Here is a 15,903-nt window from a genome sequence, read left to right on the forward strand (position 1 = left end):
ATACAGGCAAGGTGTGGAGGAAGAGGGAGATGTGGAGCATTAGTGGTGGTGGAAGTTTTGAACTGTTGAAGGGAGGTGTCCTTTTTTAATAACTGAACCCCAACTACAAACATGTTTGTAAATCATGGTGCTTAAATATAGTTATTATTTTAAAAATATTTTATATGGGCAAGGTAACACCTTCATTAACAATAGTGCAAACCACAGTATCTAAAAGGAAGAAATGGGTGAGGGCTAGGGAGGTAAAAAGCCTGTCCCAGATCCAGGCATGAGGATGGTAAGGGAGGAAAACTGGGGACATTGGTGGCAGGAGGAAAATTGCACAAGATAAAGGGTGGTGTACATTGTAAGACTGAGACTCAATCATGAACAATTTTGCAACCACGGTGTTTAAATAAAAGGAAAAACTAATCTTTCATAATACAAACATTGCATTTCTAGAACAAAGACAATAGTTCTTTAATAATAAATTGCAAGTTTAAGATTAAAACCCTTTCTCCTCAAACACTGTATTCTTGGTCTAAACTGGAATGTTGAACCAAACTACAAGAAAACATAATTCTTACATAATCCAGTCCAAAGTCACATTGTTTTCCTAAGCATAGCTTCCAGAAACAAAAACAAAGCAACAAATCATAGTTATTCACAAGAATTCAATTGGTGTGAAGCAAAGGAAACACTGAAGTTTGTTTAAAAATGTTTATGCTGGACAATCTGTTCTATGTTGAATGTCATGTATTTAATTTGTGTTAGAGTGAAACCTTCTATATGGCATCTGAGAGCACATTCCAACAGAAAGGATGAGTTATGACATGGCTTTTTATGTCACGAGAAAAGATTCTTCTTTCTCCTTCCAAACTGTGCCGAGAAAACTTCATTTATATACATATGTATATGTAGTATATGTGTAAAATGTATCTAATGTATATACATACACATATATATCAACCAACTAACTTATCTTGTTTGATCAAATTTTTATAGTGATATGGTTTAGTAGTGTATCAGCAGGGTTATTTTAATGTTCCTAAATATAATGTTATTAAATCACAATAATTTAATTGGTTGAGGATCTCGAGCACTTCAGTGGTGGTAAAGTGTGCTACTGTGTATTTCAAACAATAAATGTCCACACTAGTGCAAAGACATGACCCAAAATGTCATACTTAATAGTGATAGTGTGGATAAAAGGAGACATTAAGATATCATGGAGGGACAGTGACAGTGATGGTGGCTATGGAGTTCAAACATGGTATGCCTGAAACTCTATCAACAGCATCAGAAATCATGGTGCCTAACTAAAAGTTGAAAGAAAAAAGCAATTTTATATGGAAAACAATAAAATTCTCATTCCTCTATGTTACCTGTATATCCAGGTAGACAGAGACAAACATAACCACGTCCAACTTGTTGGCATGTTCCACTATTGTGACAGGGGTTCAGGAAGCATTCATGAAAAACCTGCCAGAGGCAGAAGAGATTATTATCAGAGACAGAACATTTAACTCATTTCCCGTCTTGCCCAGGGAATGAGGTTTATAACAGACAGCTGGATCCAGCTTCCAGATTATTTCCATCACTCAAACTAGCTGGGCTACTGTCTGTTTGATGTTGATACCAGACAGAAATGGGCACAAATAATTTATTCTTGAGTGATGGTCTGGTAAACCCAGCATTGTTTCTAAATGTAATTTCATTTGAACCATTTCAGAGGGGTGCTAAACACTACTCCAATCCAGACTAGCTAAATCGACATTTCTGAGAGTAGGATCAGTGGATCCTTATTTTTAAAAGTTGGCTGGCAGATTCTAACATATGCCTAAAATTGACAGGCACTGCCCCAAGAGGTCCCTACAAATTCTTATTATGTCTTCTAGGCTCATTTCCAAATGTGCATTGTGAAATACTGACAAATCGTTAAGTTGTATGACCCTGTAACAAGTTGAAGTAAGAAATATGATCTCCATTTCTTCCTTAAAAATACTTAAGGAGTAAGGAAAGAAAAAAACAAGGAATTTATCAAATCATTGAGTATAGTAAATTCAGAGTAATAGCTGAATCTACCAAAATAACTGGCCTTAACCAAATTTTAAAAAGTGGAAAAATCTAATTAACTTATGCTAATGAGTTGTTTTATGTTTTATCATATTACTCCAATATGAGCCAGGGTTACTCCTGGCTCTGCGCTCAGAAATCGCTACTGGCAGACACGGGGGACCATATGAAATGCCAGGATTCAAACCACCATCCATCCTGGATTAGCTACGTGCAAGGCAAATGCCCTACAACTGTGCTGTCTCTCTGGTCCCAATAAATGTATTTTTAATGGCAAAAATTGGTGTCAGGACTTTTATGTTTGAAACATAGTATGAACAACCCTAGTTCATACTAGAACTAGTATTTTATGTTTGAAAACATAGCATGAACAATCCTAGATCATACTATGAACAACATAGTTTGAAACTCTAGTTTCAACTCTGGTAACTTTCCTGTCTGAATATGTAGAATGGCAAACTGTTTTCAAACATTCTACTAGAGAAAAAAAGATTACACATAAAAATAGACTTGCCTGATTGCTGACTTCATACTTAGTTTTTATGTGGTCAGAAGAATGAGTCACTATACTTTCTTCTGCTGCTGAGAAAGTTGAACTAAAACCTATGAAGATAAATAGGGACACGTTAGAAAAAAATACTAGTGAATGGTACATATTGCTAATAAGCAGGCTATCTAAAAGCCACGGTCAAGTTCTTGTTCAGAGTAGGCTAAACTACATTTCTTTAGTTTCAGCAATACTGAGGAAAAAATAGCATAGAATGGAAATATAATTTAATATATCCACATAACATAATATATCCACACAACGTAACATGTCATTAAATCAGACTCCTAAAAAGAAGCTTGGAAATTATCACTGTTCTCAAAATTGAAGGACTTTTGGACAAGTCTAGATCCAAATTCTCTGAAAATGACAATAACCAGAGTTGATTTATGCACAAAGACCAGTGACGAGGTAAGAAAGGAAGTGAGTCATCTTACTTGAGCAATCTGTGATGGATGTTGCACCAGTGAAAGTTGTGGTTCCATAAAAGGGACAAGATAAGCAGAAGGACTTCCCAGATTCAGGTTGGTAGTAATCTTGAGGACATGGATAACAAGGCATTAACCCTGAACGAGAGAATTCTCCCACTGAACATGGCACTGCAAAGGTAGAAAACAAGTCATTTGTGAGTATGAAGCAACACATTACATTAAAAAAATTGTGTTGACCTTTTGCTGTCACTCAAGTGGCTGATATATTCCTTTTCAAATATTTGGTAGTCATTCACCTAGATAAACGTTTTATTGACATTTTACTAAAGCACTTTCAAAACCATCTCCCCAAATTGTTAAGTAACATGTTTTATTTTGCACAGCAGGGAGAGGATTGTTTAGACCACATGCAGTGACACTCAAGGGCTATTCCTAGCTTTGTGTTAAGGATCCCTGTAGTGGTCGTGGGACTATATGTGGTGCTGGGGATTGGCCCCACCATCACACAAACAGCAAGTGCTCTGGCCCTGCACTATTTCTCCAACTAGAATAACAGATTTTATGGTTTGTTTTGTTTGGGAGTCAACTTGCACACATGTGGCACTCAGGGTTTACTTCTGGTTCTAAGGTCACGAATCACTTCTGGGCACTCAAGAGAATGATATGAGTGCCAAGGATTGAATTTAGGTGGAGTAGGTGAAACATAAGCATCTATCAACTGTATTATTACTGTAGCCCCCACAAGTAACATTTATAATAAAAGAAAAATATTATATCTAACTTATAGGCTGTATTATCTAACATTTCCTCCGTTACTGGTCATTTTGGTTACTCCTAATAATTTGCTACTAAATATAATGCTCACATAAATGAAAACTTTTTATACAGTTTTAATTTCTTTGAAGTAACAGATAAATATGAGTAGATAAATAATTAAATCTAAAAATACGATTTTTTTTTTTTGGTTTTTGGGCCACACCCAGCTGTGCTCAGGGATTACTCTTGGCTATATGCTCAGAAATAGCTCCCGGCAGGCACAGGGGACCATATGGGATGCCAGAATTCAAACCGACCACCTTAGGTCCTGGATTGGCTGCTTGCAAGGCAAACACCACTGTGCTATCTCTCCAGCCCCAGATAGGATTATTTTAAAGCCACTTAAAAAGCCAAATAATTTTAAGGTACCAGTTTACAATTCCATCAATAGTGTATCTAATTGTTCTTATTGTATGTCAATGGATCAGAATTATTTAGAATTTTTACACTGAAGGTGAAAATAAAACTTAATTATTATTTTAATTTGCATTTTGATAAAGAAAGTTTTTTTTCTCATGGTTACCAAAATTTCTTTTATTACTTATTGGGGGATATACTAATTTTTAATTTAAAAATTTTAATGATATTTTATGTTAAATATGTTTTTAGTAAACATTTAATTTAACATTGTAATTTAACCAAATCCAAAACTCTCTTGCCAATATTCACCAGAAAATTGAAAAAATAAGTAAACAGTTTCAAACATAATTTGAGTCTGAATTTTCTTAACCAAATTATGGTTGCATTTGTCAAAAGGACAATGGGGTAGACTACCCATGACTAAATCTTTGGATGAGGTTTTTCAACTATAGCCCATAGCTTAGTTCAGGTGGAGAATGTTCTGCCAAAGGTGAGCCCTAAAACTATCACATACTAAGAAAACAAATTAAACATTATACTTGTTTATAAACATTAAAAAGCAGTTTAAATCAGATTATCATCATTTGGGTTTGAATTCTTTTGGGGGGGGTGTTTTAGGGCCACACCCAGTGGTGCTCAGAGTTACCGATTGGCTCACTCAGGATTACTCTTGGCAAACTCAAGGACTATATAGAATGCTCAAGTTCTACCAGGTTGTCCACATGCCAAGAATTATCACTCCAGTCCCATGGCTTTGGATTCTTTATAACAAAATTAAAATAGAAATATTAGTAATGTCAGCAGTGACATCATTTCATTTTTTATGACTTGATAATAAATATAAACAAAAATGCATTTCTGGGCATATCTGGAGTGATCCTGGACCACAGAGCTAGGGGTATCTGAGTATGACCAAGTTTGGCTCAAAAACCAAATCTTGCCAGACATCATGCAAGCAAAATTTGTCCAGTTGCTTGTGGTTCCCTAAATACCACCATGAATTATCCTTGAGCACAAAGATAGAAGAAAGAAAGCCCTATTAGGAAGCCTCCCACAAATAACAGGAGACTACAGTTAGGGCAGAGAAGGGACCACTATGACCATGATAGTTATAAATGTTTACTTGACAAGGAGATAAAGTGACACTCATGATACCCTTTCAGCAACAATATTGTAAACCATTTAATTATATTGATATGTTAATATTTATAGTAAGTAACACTATTAGTATATTATACAGCATTACACATTCATGTCCATATTCAATTCTAGAAGGCTATTATTAATAAAATGGAAAGAAATGGAGCTTAAGAGGCTGGAATGGATGATTTGTGTGTAGAAACCTTGGGTTTGAGCCCTTGGCACCTTATATCCCCTGAGCAATGCTGGGAGTGATCACCAAGCAGAAAGCTAGATATAGCCCCTGAGCACGGCTGGTGTAGCCCATTTATACCACCCCGATTCCCACAGAAAAGTAAGATAAATTGGGAAGAAAAATTTTCATTTTGATTTTTTGCCAAAAATTTTTGTTTCAGAGCCAAGAACTGAGAGTCCAAATGTAAAATTTTAGATATATGTTTGGTTTAAATTCTGACAAAGGAACAAGAGTGTAAAGTGAAGGGAAGAGAATTTCATCAACAAACAATTTTAGGATAATTGGTTAGTCACTTAGAAAAAAAAAAAGAATTTAGTCTATCTTACTCTATGCCCAAATGTTAATTCAAGTGCATTAGAGATAGGATGTTAAACCTAAATCAGATATACATTAGGAAAAGATAGGCCAAACTCTACACTTATTAGTTCCAGAAATGTCCTTAATAATCACCCCATTGCTAAGGAAAGTGAAAGGAAAAATAAGTAAATGGGACTATGTCAAACTTAAAAACTTCTGGCTACAAATAAGACAATGACTAAAATCAATAAACACACTACTGAATGGGAGAAAATATTTGTGAACCATCCCTCTGACAAAGGGCTAATATCCAAGGTATATAAAGCATTCATAAGGTCAACAACAGAAAGACAAACAACCCCATCAAAAAAAAAAGGAAAGAAGAACTGAACTTCTTCAAAGAAAATACCAGATGGCCAAGAGGCATATGAAATGATGTTCATCATCAATGACTAACAGGGAAATGCAAATCAATGAGGATAACCTATATCAAAAAGATTGAAAGCAAACAGTGTTGGCAGGAATGTGTTGAGAAAAAAATTACACATTCACCATTGGTGGGACTGTAAATGGGCTTAAATTTTCATGGATAACAATGTGGAGACTCCTCACAAAATTTAAAGTAAAATTACCAGTAATTACCAGAAATTCTGTAATTTTTTAGTATCTGTCCCGATAACATAAAAACACTATTTTGAAAAGCCATATGCAACTTATTTGAACAACATATATGTTTGTTGCAATATTATTTACAATAGTCAAGATTTGGAGTCACTAAGTGAACACACAATGTACACTGAGAGAGTATAGAATATATACACAATGAAATACTACTTCACTGCAAGAAAAGAAAGACAAAATCTTATCTTTTCTACAACTAGGATGGAATTAGGTATTTCCATGTTAAGTGAAATAAGTTAGAAGAAAAAGATGAAAACTGGGTGCTATCACTTATATATGAAATATAAAGGTTATATAGACAATACCTCCAAAAGTCAATAGACAATGGCTAATGAGAATTAAACTTTAGACTTTCAACAGAACTGATTAACTAAGGAGGGGTAGGTTGTGAAGGTGAGGACTGGTAGAGGAATAAAAGGGATCTTATTGACAGTGATGGAAAAATGATGACATTTTGGGTGTGGATATGAGACAGCAATACATATGCCCAAATCACAAATATTAATACTATTGTAAACCATGTAACTTTAATTTAAAAAAAAAGTTCAAAAAAGGAAAAATAGTGAGACTGGAGCAATAGGACAGCAAACAGGGTGTTTGCCTTATATGTAGCCAACTGGCATCTCCTATTTTACCTAGGCCTCACTAAGAGTGATGATCCCTGAGTGCAGAGATAGCAATAAGCCCTAGCACTGCTGGGTGTGGACCTCACTCCTCCACAGATTAAAACAAAAAGAAAAGAGAAATGAAACAATAGCCTTTTTTCCCTCTTCTGTTCCTTTTACTGGTAAAAGAGGATTTAAATCTCATATTGTCAAGTGGTATTACAGTAGAATTAAAAGGAGAGAAACGTAAAAGGGAGAAACGTAATCCTAGTGTCTTCTAGGTTGTATTGGGGACAAAGCATGCATCCTGGAGCTAAAAACATCTTTTAAATAGCTTGTAAAGACCAAGTCAGAGGTCAAAGACTCATTCTGAGGCTCCTTTTATCTTCATCCTGGAGGGTCATTGTAAGGAATTTTGTTATTCTGTTCCAAAAACAATCTTCCCTTCTCCTATGGATTCATATGTAAATAATACTATCATTAAAAAAAATTCAGTTGTGGGACTTAATCTTCAGATAAAAACCATAAGTAAAAATTTAGGCTTGTGAATTTGTAGTAATCACAGACCCCAAAGTATTTAAAATTCTAATAAATGATAAAATATTAAATGCTTATGGCATAAAATAGTATCTTAAAATGGGTGTATACTTAATATATTCTAATATATTTATATTATATTCACATATAATAAGTATACTTAAATGTTAATAAATGAATACATAATATTTGTTTATATTTAAAATATTTTCATAGATGTGGATCAGAAATTGAATCAGAGTTAGCACCATGCAAGGCAAAAGCCTGCCCTGTTCTATCTCTTGTTCAGTATTTTAAAATATAGTAACAATACTGATGCATATTTTAAGTGTATTATACAAAATACAAAAAAAAGTGACATTGGCAAAAAAGGAAGAAACAGGAATGCTCATGAAAATAATGAATAGAGATGGAAAATAAAGAAAAAGGGATGAAAGCAAAACAAGCAAAGTTATAAACTACAAATAATAAGAAAAAAAAGAAGATATTTTAGATTTATATTTCAGATTCATACACATTTAAGTTTAAAGTAAAATAGTAAAAAGTAAAAGTTTGAAATAAAAGTTTAGAGTAAAATCCATCCCTGCAGGGGGAAATTGTGGAGTTTGTTATTCTCAAGTCTCACGTCTGACAAGCAGTATGTGGTTAAACTCACACTAGGAATATTAAGAAAAATGAGATGAAGCAGTTACCAAAAGTTTAGAAACTTTCTGGGAATTATAGTTGCTTACGTGCCATATTTTGTTGATAGACAAACCTTAAGGCTCATTTGGAAAGCTAATGGAGAAAATTGCCAACTATGAACTTGTTTCTCTGAAAAACTCTTGGTTGCTTTTGTGGTTAGAGGGAGGGAGAGAGGAAGCCAGAGATTTTTTTTTTCTGAAAATACTCTTCCAAAATTAGTTTGTATACTGATAACAAATTAATAAATTAATTTCAAACATAAAATGAAGCCTTGTTTGACTTTTAATTAAAAAAGAAAAACAGGGGACCGGAGCAATGATGCAGCGGTAGGGTGTTTGCCTTGCGCGAGTCTGACCCAGGATGAACCACGGTTCCATCCCCCCAGACCCACCCCCGCAGTCCCATCTGGTTCCCCAAGCCAGGAGTGATTTCTGAGCGCCTACCCAGAAGTAACACCTGAGTGTCACCAGATGGAGCCCAAAAATAAAAAAATAATAATAATAAAATAAAAGAAAAATAGGTGCCAAAGAGATAGCAGGGAGAGGAGGGTGCTTGTCTTGCATGTGGCTGGCCTGATTTGGATCATTGACATCCCATATTATTCCCCTAGCTCACCAGGAGTGAACCTCTGAATGCAGAGCCAGGAGTAAACTCTAAGCACTGCTTGGTGGGCCTCCAAAACAAGACAAAACAAAAAAGTTCTAAACTGATGTTACACAGATATAGTTGAGTTCCAATTAGGTCCAAGTGAAATTATTTCTTTATAATTCAATAAAATATTAGGCTGATGAACACTGCTCTCCTTGTTCTTATGGCTTAACCAGTTTACAACTAATGTGATTAATTAAATTGATGGAGAGTATAACATATATAGTTCATGGTAAGTTTTAGATTTTCTGGCACTTAACATGGAGGATACATCTCCTATGAAGCGACACTGTACATGCCCTCCCCAAAATATCCAAAAATATTCTAAGCAGCTATTTTCTAGGGCTCTCAACCTTTAAATGGATTCAGATGTTTATATGACTGAAGTACTTTGTGTCTTTTTTTTTCTCAAAGAAATGGGAAACAAACAGATAAATATTATGAAACATTATTTTAGAAGGGAAAAGTATTTTTTCTTATGGAATCCAACAGGTAATTATTATAAAAACATTATCCATAAGGGAATATATTTTTTGTAATGTTTGTATTGCTTTAGCTAAGGGCATAGAAAATGGAGAGGCTTTTAGCTAAGGACATAAACAACAGAAAAGACATTAATAATACTTTTTAAAATGTTATCTTTCAGGGGCCGGAGAGATAGCATGGAGGTAAGGCTTTTGCCTTTCATACAGAAGGACGGTGGCTCGAATCCCGGCATCCCCTGTGCCTGTCAGGAGCGATTTCTGAGCATGGAGCCAGGAGTAACCCCTGAGCACTGCCAGGTGTGACCCCAAAACCAAAAAAAAAAAAAGTTATCTTTCAGCCAGGAATGTTCTGTTTTCAGTGAGGTAGCACAAACAGGGCCATTACTTTATATTTTTAATCCAGTTCTGCTGCCTCTGCAGAGTCCTTACAGATTTTTGGATTTTTCTATGGTACTTTAAAATTTTTATGATTCAGTTTTTTCTATGACTTTGATTGTCATCCTTTATTTTACTGTTATCCTAAGTTTAGTCCTTTATTTTTGTTTATAGCTTTTAATCTTGACAGTGATAGAAAAAACTGGACCTGGTGAACATATAAACCAGAAATATTTGAAAATTTGAACCCAATTCTTGTTATTTTCATTTAATCCATGGTGTTTAGTCATAATTTTCAACCTCACTTAAGAAGTAGTCAGAAATACAAATTGCCAAGGCTTCACAACAGATCTGTTGAATTGAACACAAAGAGGGTAGGGCTCAGAAATTTTGATTTGAAAAAAGCCCTCCATGCTGAGGACCAAAATTAACGATTCTTAACTCTTCTTGTTACTTTAGAACTATCTGGCAGGAACTTAAAAAAGACAACAACAAAACAAAAAAGCAATTAATGACCACACAAGTTAATTAGAATGTCTGGGTGGTAGATATTGGGCTTTAGTAACTTTAAAGTATTGATTTGTTGATAATTTTAATATGCTGGTGATTCAATATACAATGGTAGTGGATAATTACTCATGAAAACTATTCAAATTATAGGGAACCCTAAAATTGTAGGGAATTTTTAAATTGTAGAGAAGGAAATGCTATAAAACAAAATGTGTTTGTTTAAACTCAAGGAACATTATATATAATTTAATTTTATAAACAAGGAAAGTAAGTCCCTAGTTTAGATGCATTTCTACCATATCAAGAAGTTACATGTTAATTACTATCGGAGACCAACTCTTGAACTTCTGAGTTCTACTAGAGAATTTATGTTGTGCATTTATATTTAAGTAAATAATTGACTGACTGAGTTAAAGGAAACTCTATCAAGAAAGTTATTTACATTCTTTCCATATAGAATCAAATGGTTTTACTAAAAATACTGCATTCCTTTATGCAGAGAACATTGTAAGTTTGGAGAAATAACAATGTCTAAAGGCTCTATTAACCTCCACAAGCAGAAATATCCACAGCTCCTCTTTTCACAGTTGAACTATTTTGTGGACATGCAAGGCAGGTCTTGGAACCAGTTGCTGGTTGGTAAGTGTTCAGTGGACACGATTCACAAGTCTCAAAACCAGTGGATGAGTAGGTACCTTGTTTACACCAAACTGAAAAGCAAAACAAAATATAGTTAGCAACAATGATACTTGCTGTTAAGTTAACAACAGTCTGGTGCTTGCTAGAATTTCCCTTTTTCATTTAGTTAGGTCAGAATCTGGGGTACAAAGAACTCCAAGCATATAGATGACAGTCATTCCAAATACCCCCTTCCCCTGTATACCATTTCAGACTCATTCTGTATACCATTCCAATTCTGCTATTATCTTGCACAGTATTGGCTGCAGGGAGCAGGGTCAATAACTGGCTTTGGATTGATGTTGGAAACAGGCATCTCAAAGCTATGAAATAAAGGAATTCTCAAAACTAAACAAAACAAAAATAAACAAATTAAACACTGAGGGGCTTGTTTTCCTGATTGACAAACAGAACCCAAATTCAGCTACAGCTTTTTCTTTCTTGTTCTAACAGCTGGTTCTGCTGCCTTGTAGACTCCACAAATATCTTGGACAGATTAAGTTAAAAATAAAAGTAATGTTAGCATCAGGCCCACAGAAATTATAAGTAACTTTGTAGAACCTGACTTGGCTAGAATGCCAGGTTCCTAGGGCACTTTCTTTTCCTTCATAAAGAACTCACTTGTCAGCAGTGCTTACATTTCTAGTATACTCCCCCTCATTTATCATAATTATCAAACTTACATTGATCAGAGAGCATTTACACCTGTATTTACAACAGTAGGAAGAGAAAAATTTGGAATTTTTTATTCCCTTTAGTATGTGCCTTATTATTATTTTTATATGGAAGAAAGTGTTTCCATTGGGAATGCCCAATAAGAACAGCAATGTAGAATACCAGAGCAATAGCACAGCAGGTAAAGGGCATTTATTTGCCTTGCAAGTGAATGACCCAAGTTCAGTCTCCAGCATTCTATATGTTCCCCTATGCTTGCTAGGAATAATTTCTGAACACAGAGTGCTGCCAGGTATGGCCCCCAAAATGAAACAAGAAAAAATAGCAATGTAAATATTAAAAAGTTTAGTGGCAACAACAACAACAACAACAACAACAACACACACACACACACACACTTAGAATGGTTCCTCTCCAAGTAAATGGAAAGTTGATCCAACCATATGAGAGAAATTTAATCATAGTCAAGTGTCATTAAAGTAATTTCCACTGACTAATGTGAGAGGCAGTAAAAAATAACTAGGTTCCCTGATGAATGTGGACTGGAATTCTTGATGGTGAAGGCTTATATGGAGTGGGAGATGGAATGTTTCCAAATGTGGACTTCTTTAAGAGTAGGGAACCTTCAGGCAATATTTTCTAGTTATAAGAAAGAAAACCAGATGAACTTTTTTGATGTTGGTCATGCTCTTACTTCTTCCCATTTGCCATTTAGATTTCATAAGTGCAAACAAAATTCAGACTTGAATTCAAAATGAGTCCTGGCCCTGACCTTTGCATTCCGAGATGCTTCTTGAATGAAGGTATTCTGTATGAGTCCCTGGTGGACAGGCTTTGCACTCAAGTTGTCCTTCTTCATCTTGATAGAATCCCATATAGCAGCTTTCACAGACAGAATGCTCCATAGAATAATGGGTTCCTAAAGGACAATTGACTGAAGAAGGGGATAAAATAAATCAGAATATAGTACCTGACAGCAATATTCCATGCTTAATTTCCTTTTTTCATAAGACATGGCATGAATAAAGCAGGCCCCAGGTTCCATTTTGGGGAAGTTAAATTGTAGCACCAGAGGTTTACTCACAAGGTTTACTTTGGAAATACATTCTTTTTTTCTTATATAGTATCTTTATTTAAGCACCATGATTACAAACATGTTTGTAGTTGGGTTTCAGTCATAAAAAGAACATCCCACTTCATTAGTGCAACATTCCCACCACCAATGCCTTCATCTCCCTTCTCCCCCATTCCTGCCTGTATTTGAGACAGGCATTCTATTTCTCTCACTCACTACCATTAATAGTTGTTAGTGTAGTTATTTTTTTAACTGCATTCACCACTCTTTGTGGTAAGCTTTATATCATGGCTGGTTCTTCCAGCCCTCACCTCTATTTTCTCTGGGTATTATTACAATACTGTCTTTTAAATAATCTGTTATATTTTATTATTCTTTTTATATTTATTTATATTATATTTAAAAAAGATAGGAATACATTCTTAAAAACTAACAGTGATTAATTTTATTTCTTCTCGGAGAAGAGAAAATGTAAATTCTTATTAAACAGACATAGGGCTAATAGGATGGGTCTTCAATGTGGGAGTTAACTTAGGACAAACCAGATCACCATGGGAAGCACACAGCTTGCCAAGAAAAGTCTGGTAGAAGAAGACAAAGCGGTGGTAATGTGGATTAATTTGAAACTTTTTGAGTTAAAGGCATTTCCTTCACTGTTCCTCCGAGTGGTTTTCCTTAAGAAACTTTGCAATGTAAATGACCAGTGTGTGCAACATCATTTCCAGAAACAAGATCAGGCCAAGGAATTGTGTCTCAAAGAGGTGAGCTAGATAGATCTGGTGGTTTCTGCTTGGAGGAATTGTTGACAACTGAAAAAAGGCACAAGTCCCTCATGTGCAAGGGCTCAGAAAGCATCAGGATTTAGATTCATTTACTTGGAGATTTGACAGGCTTGAAGTAGTTCAGAAATCTTGAATCTGAAGAACATTAAAGCCATTGAAAAGGCCGCTATCAGAGCTTCTCTGTAGGGAGGAAACTAAAAATCTACTTTGCTCAGGGCTGGTTCAAGTATATATACTTAGGACTTACTTGGGAACTTACTGTTAGGATCTAAAGTTTGATTTAGAATTAACTATAACCTAGCTTTACTGTGAATCTAAGTACAGCCATGACAGGCTCAAGTTTTAAGGAACAAAGACTAGGTCAGAACAGCCACTTCAGACAAGGTCATGGGTGCCCAGTTGGTGCCCGAGCCCCTCCTTTACTACTTCAGCTGATGCAGACTCCAAAGCCCTATAAACCACAATATACCACTCTAGATATCTAGCCATAAAAGGAAACAGCCTAGACAACAGCCTAGACAACAGCCAATCAACTTAAAGGTTAACTGTGATGGTTTGAAGCCTTTGTAACCCTATTAAAGAAGCCTGAAAGCTCAGTAAGGGGTCATTGCCTTAGAAAGGTGAACCCAGCATGCTGGTAAATAAACTCCCATGCTTTATTGCAGTGCTGTTCATCTCCTTAATGGTCTTTTTGGGATGAATCTTGAATTTGGAACTCTTTAAAAATAATGTCTTTATTTAAGCACCATGATTACAAACATGTTTGTAGATGGGTTTCAGTCAAATAAAGACCACCCCTCTTCACCAGTGCAATATTCCCACTACCAGTAGGCCACTATAAAAGTTAGCTTCCCCCTCATTCATTACTACTATGTGCCTTAACTATTACTGTGAAAGATTTGTAATTCACTTTGCCCACAATAAAAAATAAAGTTAGAGTCTCTGTTGGGATAAAACTAAAAATGCTACTTTGCTCAGGGATTTGGTTCAAGAATATAAGACTTACTGGGAATTTACTACTATTCAGATTCCAAAGTTCTACTCCCGAATGACATTATGCATTAGTTTTAGGACTCACTCACTATATTTCAAGAGTGCTTAAGTTAGTGGTTTCCAATCCTCTTAGGTCTATGCCTGTGAATGGACATTGCACTAGTGTGCAGAAAGCAGACTGATGATCACTGTGACAGACCAGTGGCTTTCAACTTAGTTGTTGAAAATTGCTGCTTTCAACTCTCTTAGGGAGGAGCATCAGCCTGTGTAAGGGAGTCTGATGACAGCATGACTACCCTGGAGATCACACTGAGAAATGTGATACAAGGGGGCTGGAATGATAGCAAAGCATTAGGGTGTTTGCCTTGCATGAGGCTGACCCAGGATGAACCTTGGTTCGATCCCAGAAGTCCCATATGGATCCCCAAGCCAGAAGCAATTTCTGAGTGCATAGCCAGGAGTGACCCCTGAGTGTCACAGGGTATGACCCAAAAACAAACAAACAATATGACATGCTGTTCAAGAACATACCTGATTTATACCCACAAAGCTAGGAAGAGTCAAGAGCAGCATCAAAATGATCATTTTGTGGTTTTTGTTGTTGTTGTTTGTTTGTTTGTTTTTTGCAGAGCCATGCTATTCAGTGCTGGGGATTTAAATTGGGATTAGGCCAGTAGTCCACTACTCAAGTATCTTCCTGGCCCAGAATGACATTTCTTTCTTTCTTTATTCGTTTCTTTTTTTTTTTTTCCTATAAAAGAGCTGGAGGTGTGGGTGCTCAGGGGGCCCTGCAGCACCAGGGGTCAAATCCAGGAAGACACACATGCTGGGCAGGCACTTTACCATCTGAGTTGCATTCCCAGCCCCAGAAAGACCATTTGAATGTGCCTTTGATGATACATTTATCTCACTTTAAAAACCCAACTGAGCACTGGCAACAAACCTAAGAAGAACTACTGAGAGAGGTTTGCCCAGCATGAGACACAGGATCCCACAGAAAGATTTATATTAGATTCCTGTCAGTTGATCAGCTGAGTACATAGCTTTTGGCTAGAGAAAACTCTGCTACTCTATATAGGATGACATATTTGGAAGCAGGGGAGAGCTATTGTTTAGATAGGGTTTAAAATTAACCCTTAGAAAAAGGGGGCAGGGAAATAGAGTGGGTAAAAGCATTTTTCTTGAACACTGCCTATCTGGGTTTGAAACCCAGAATCCCTTTTGATCTCCTGATTCCTGCCAAAAGTGATTAATTAATACCTGAGCACAGAGCCAGGAGTAAGCGCTGAGCATC

The 15,903-nt window shown here is 35.8% G+C and overlaps 1 protein-coding gene across 1 annotated transcript in view; it reads right to left on the reverse strand.

The window, feature by feature from the left end:
* SVEP1 (sushi, von Willebrand factor type A, EGF and pentraxin domain containing 1) overlaps window positions 1–15,903 on the reverse strand; it is a 249,330-nt gene that overhangs the window by 103,731 nt on the left and 129,696 nt on the right. The window contains 5 exon segments of the mRNA XM_049784433.1: window positions 1,365–1,461; window positions 2,570–2,658; window positions 3,040–3,201; window positions 10,955–11,116; window positions 12,532–12,693. Of these exon segments, the coding sequence (XP_049640390.1) occupies window positions 1,365–1,461; window positions 2,570–2,658; window positions 3,040–3,201; window positions 10,955–11,116; window positions 12,532–12,693 (672 nt within the window).

Source organism: Suncus etruscus, chromosome 1 (assembly GCF_024139225.1).
Source record: "Suncus etruscus isolate mSunEtr1 chromosome 1, mSunEtr1.pri.cur, whole genome shotgun sequence".
Classification (NCBI taxonomy): domain Eukaryota; kingdom Metazoa; phylum Chordata; class Mammalia; order Eulipotyphla; family Soricidae; genus Suncus; species Suncus etruscus.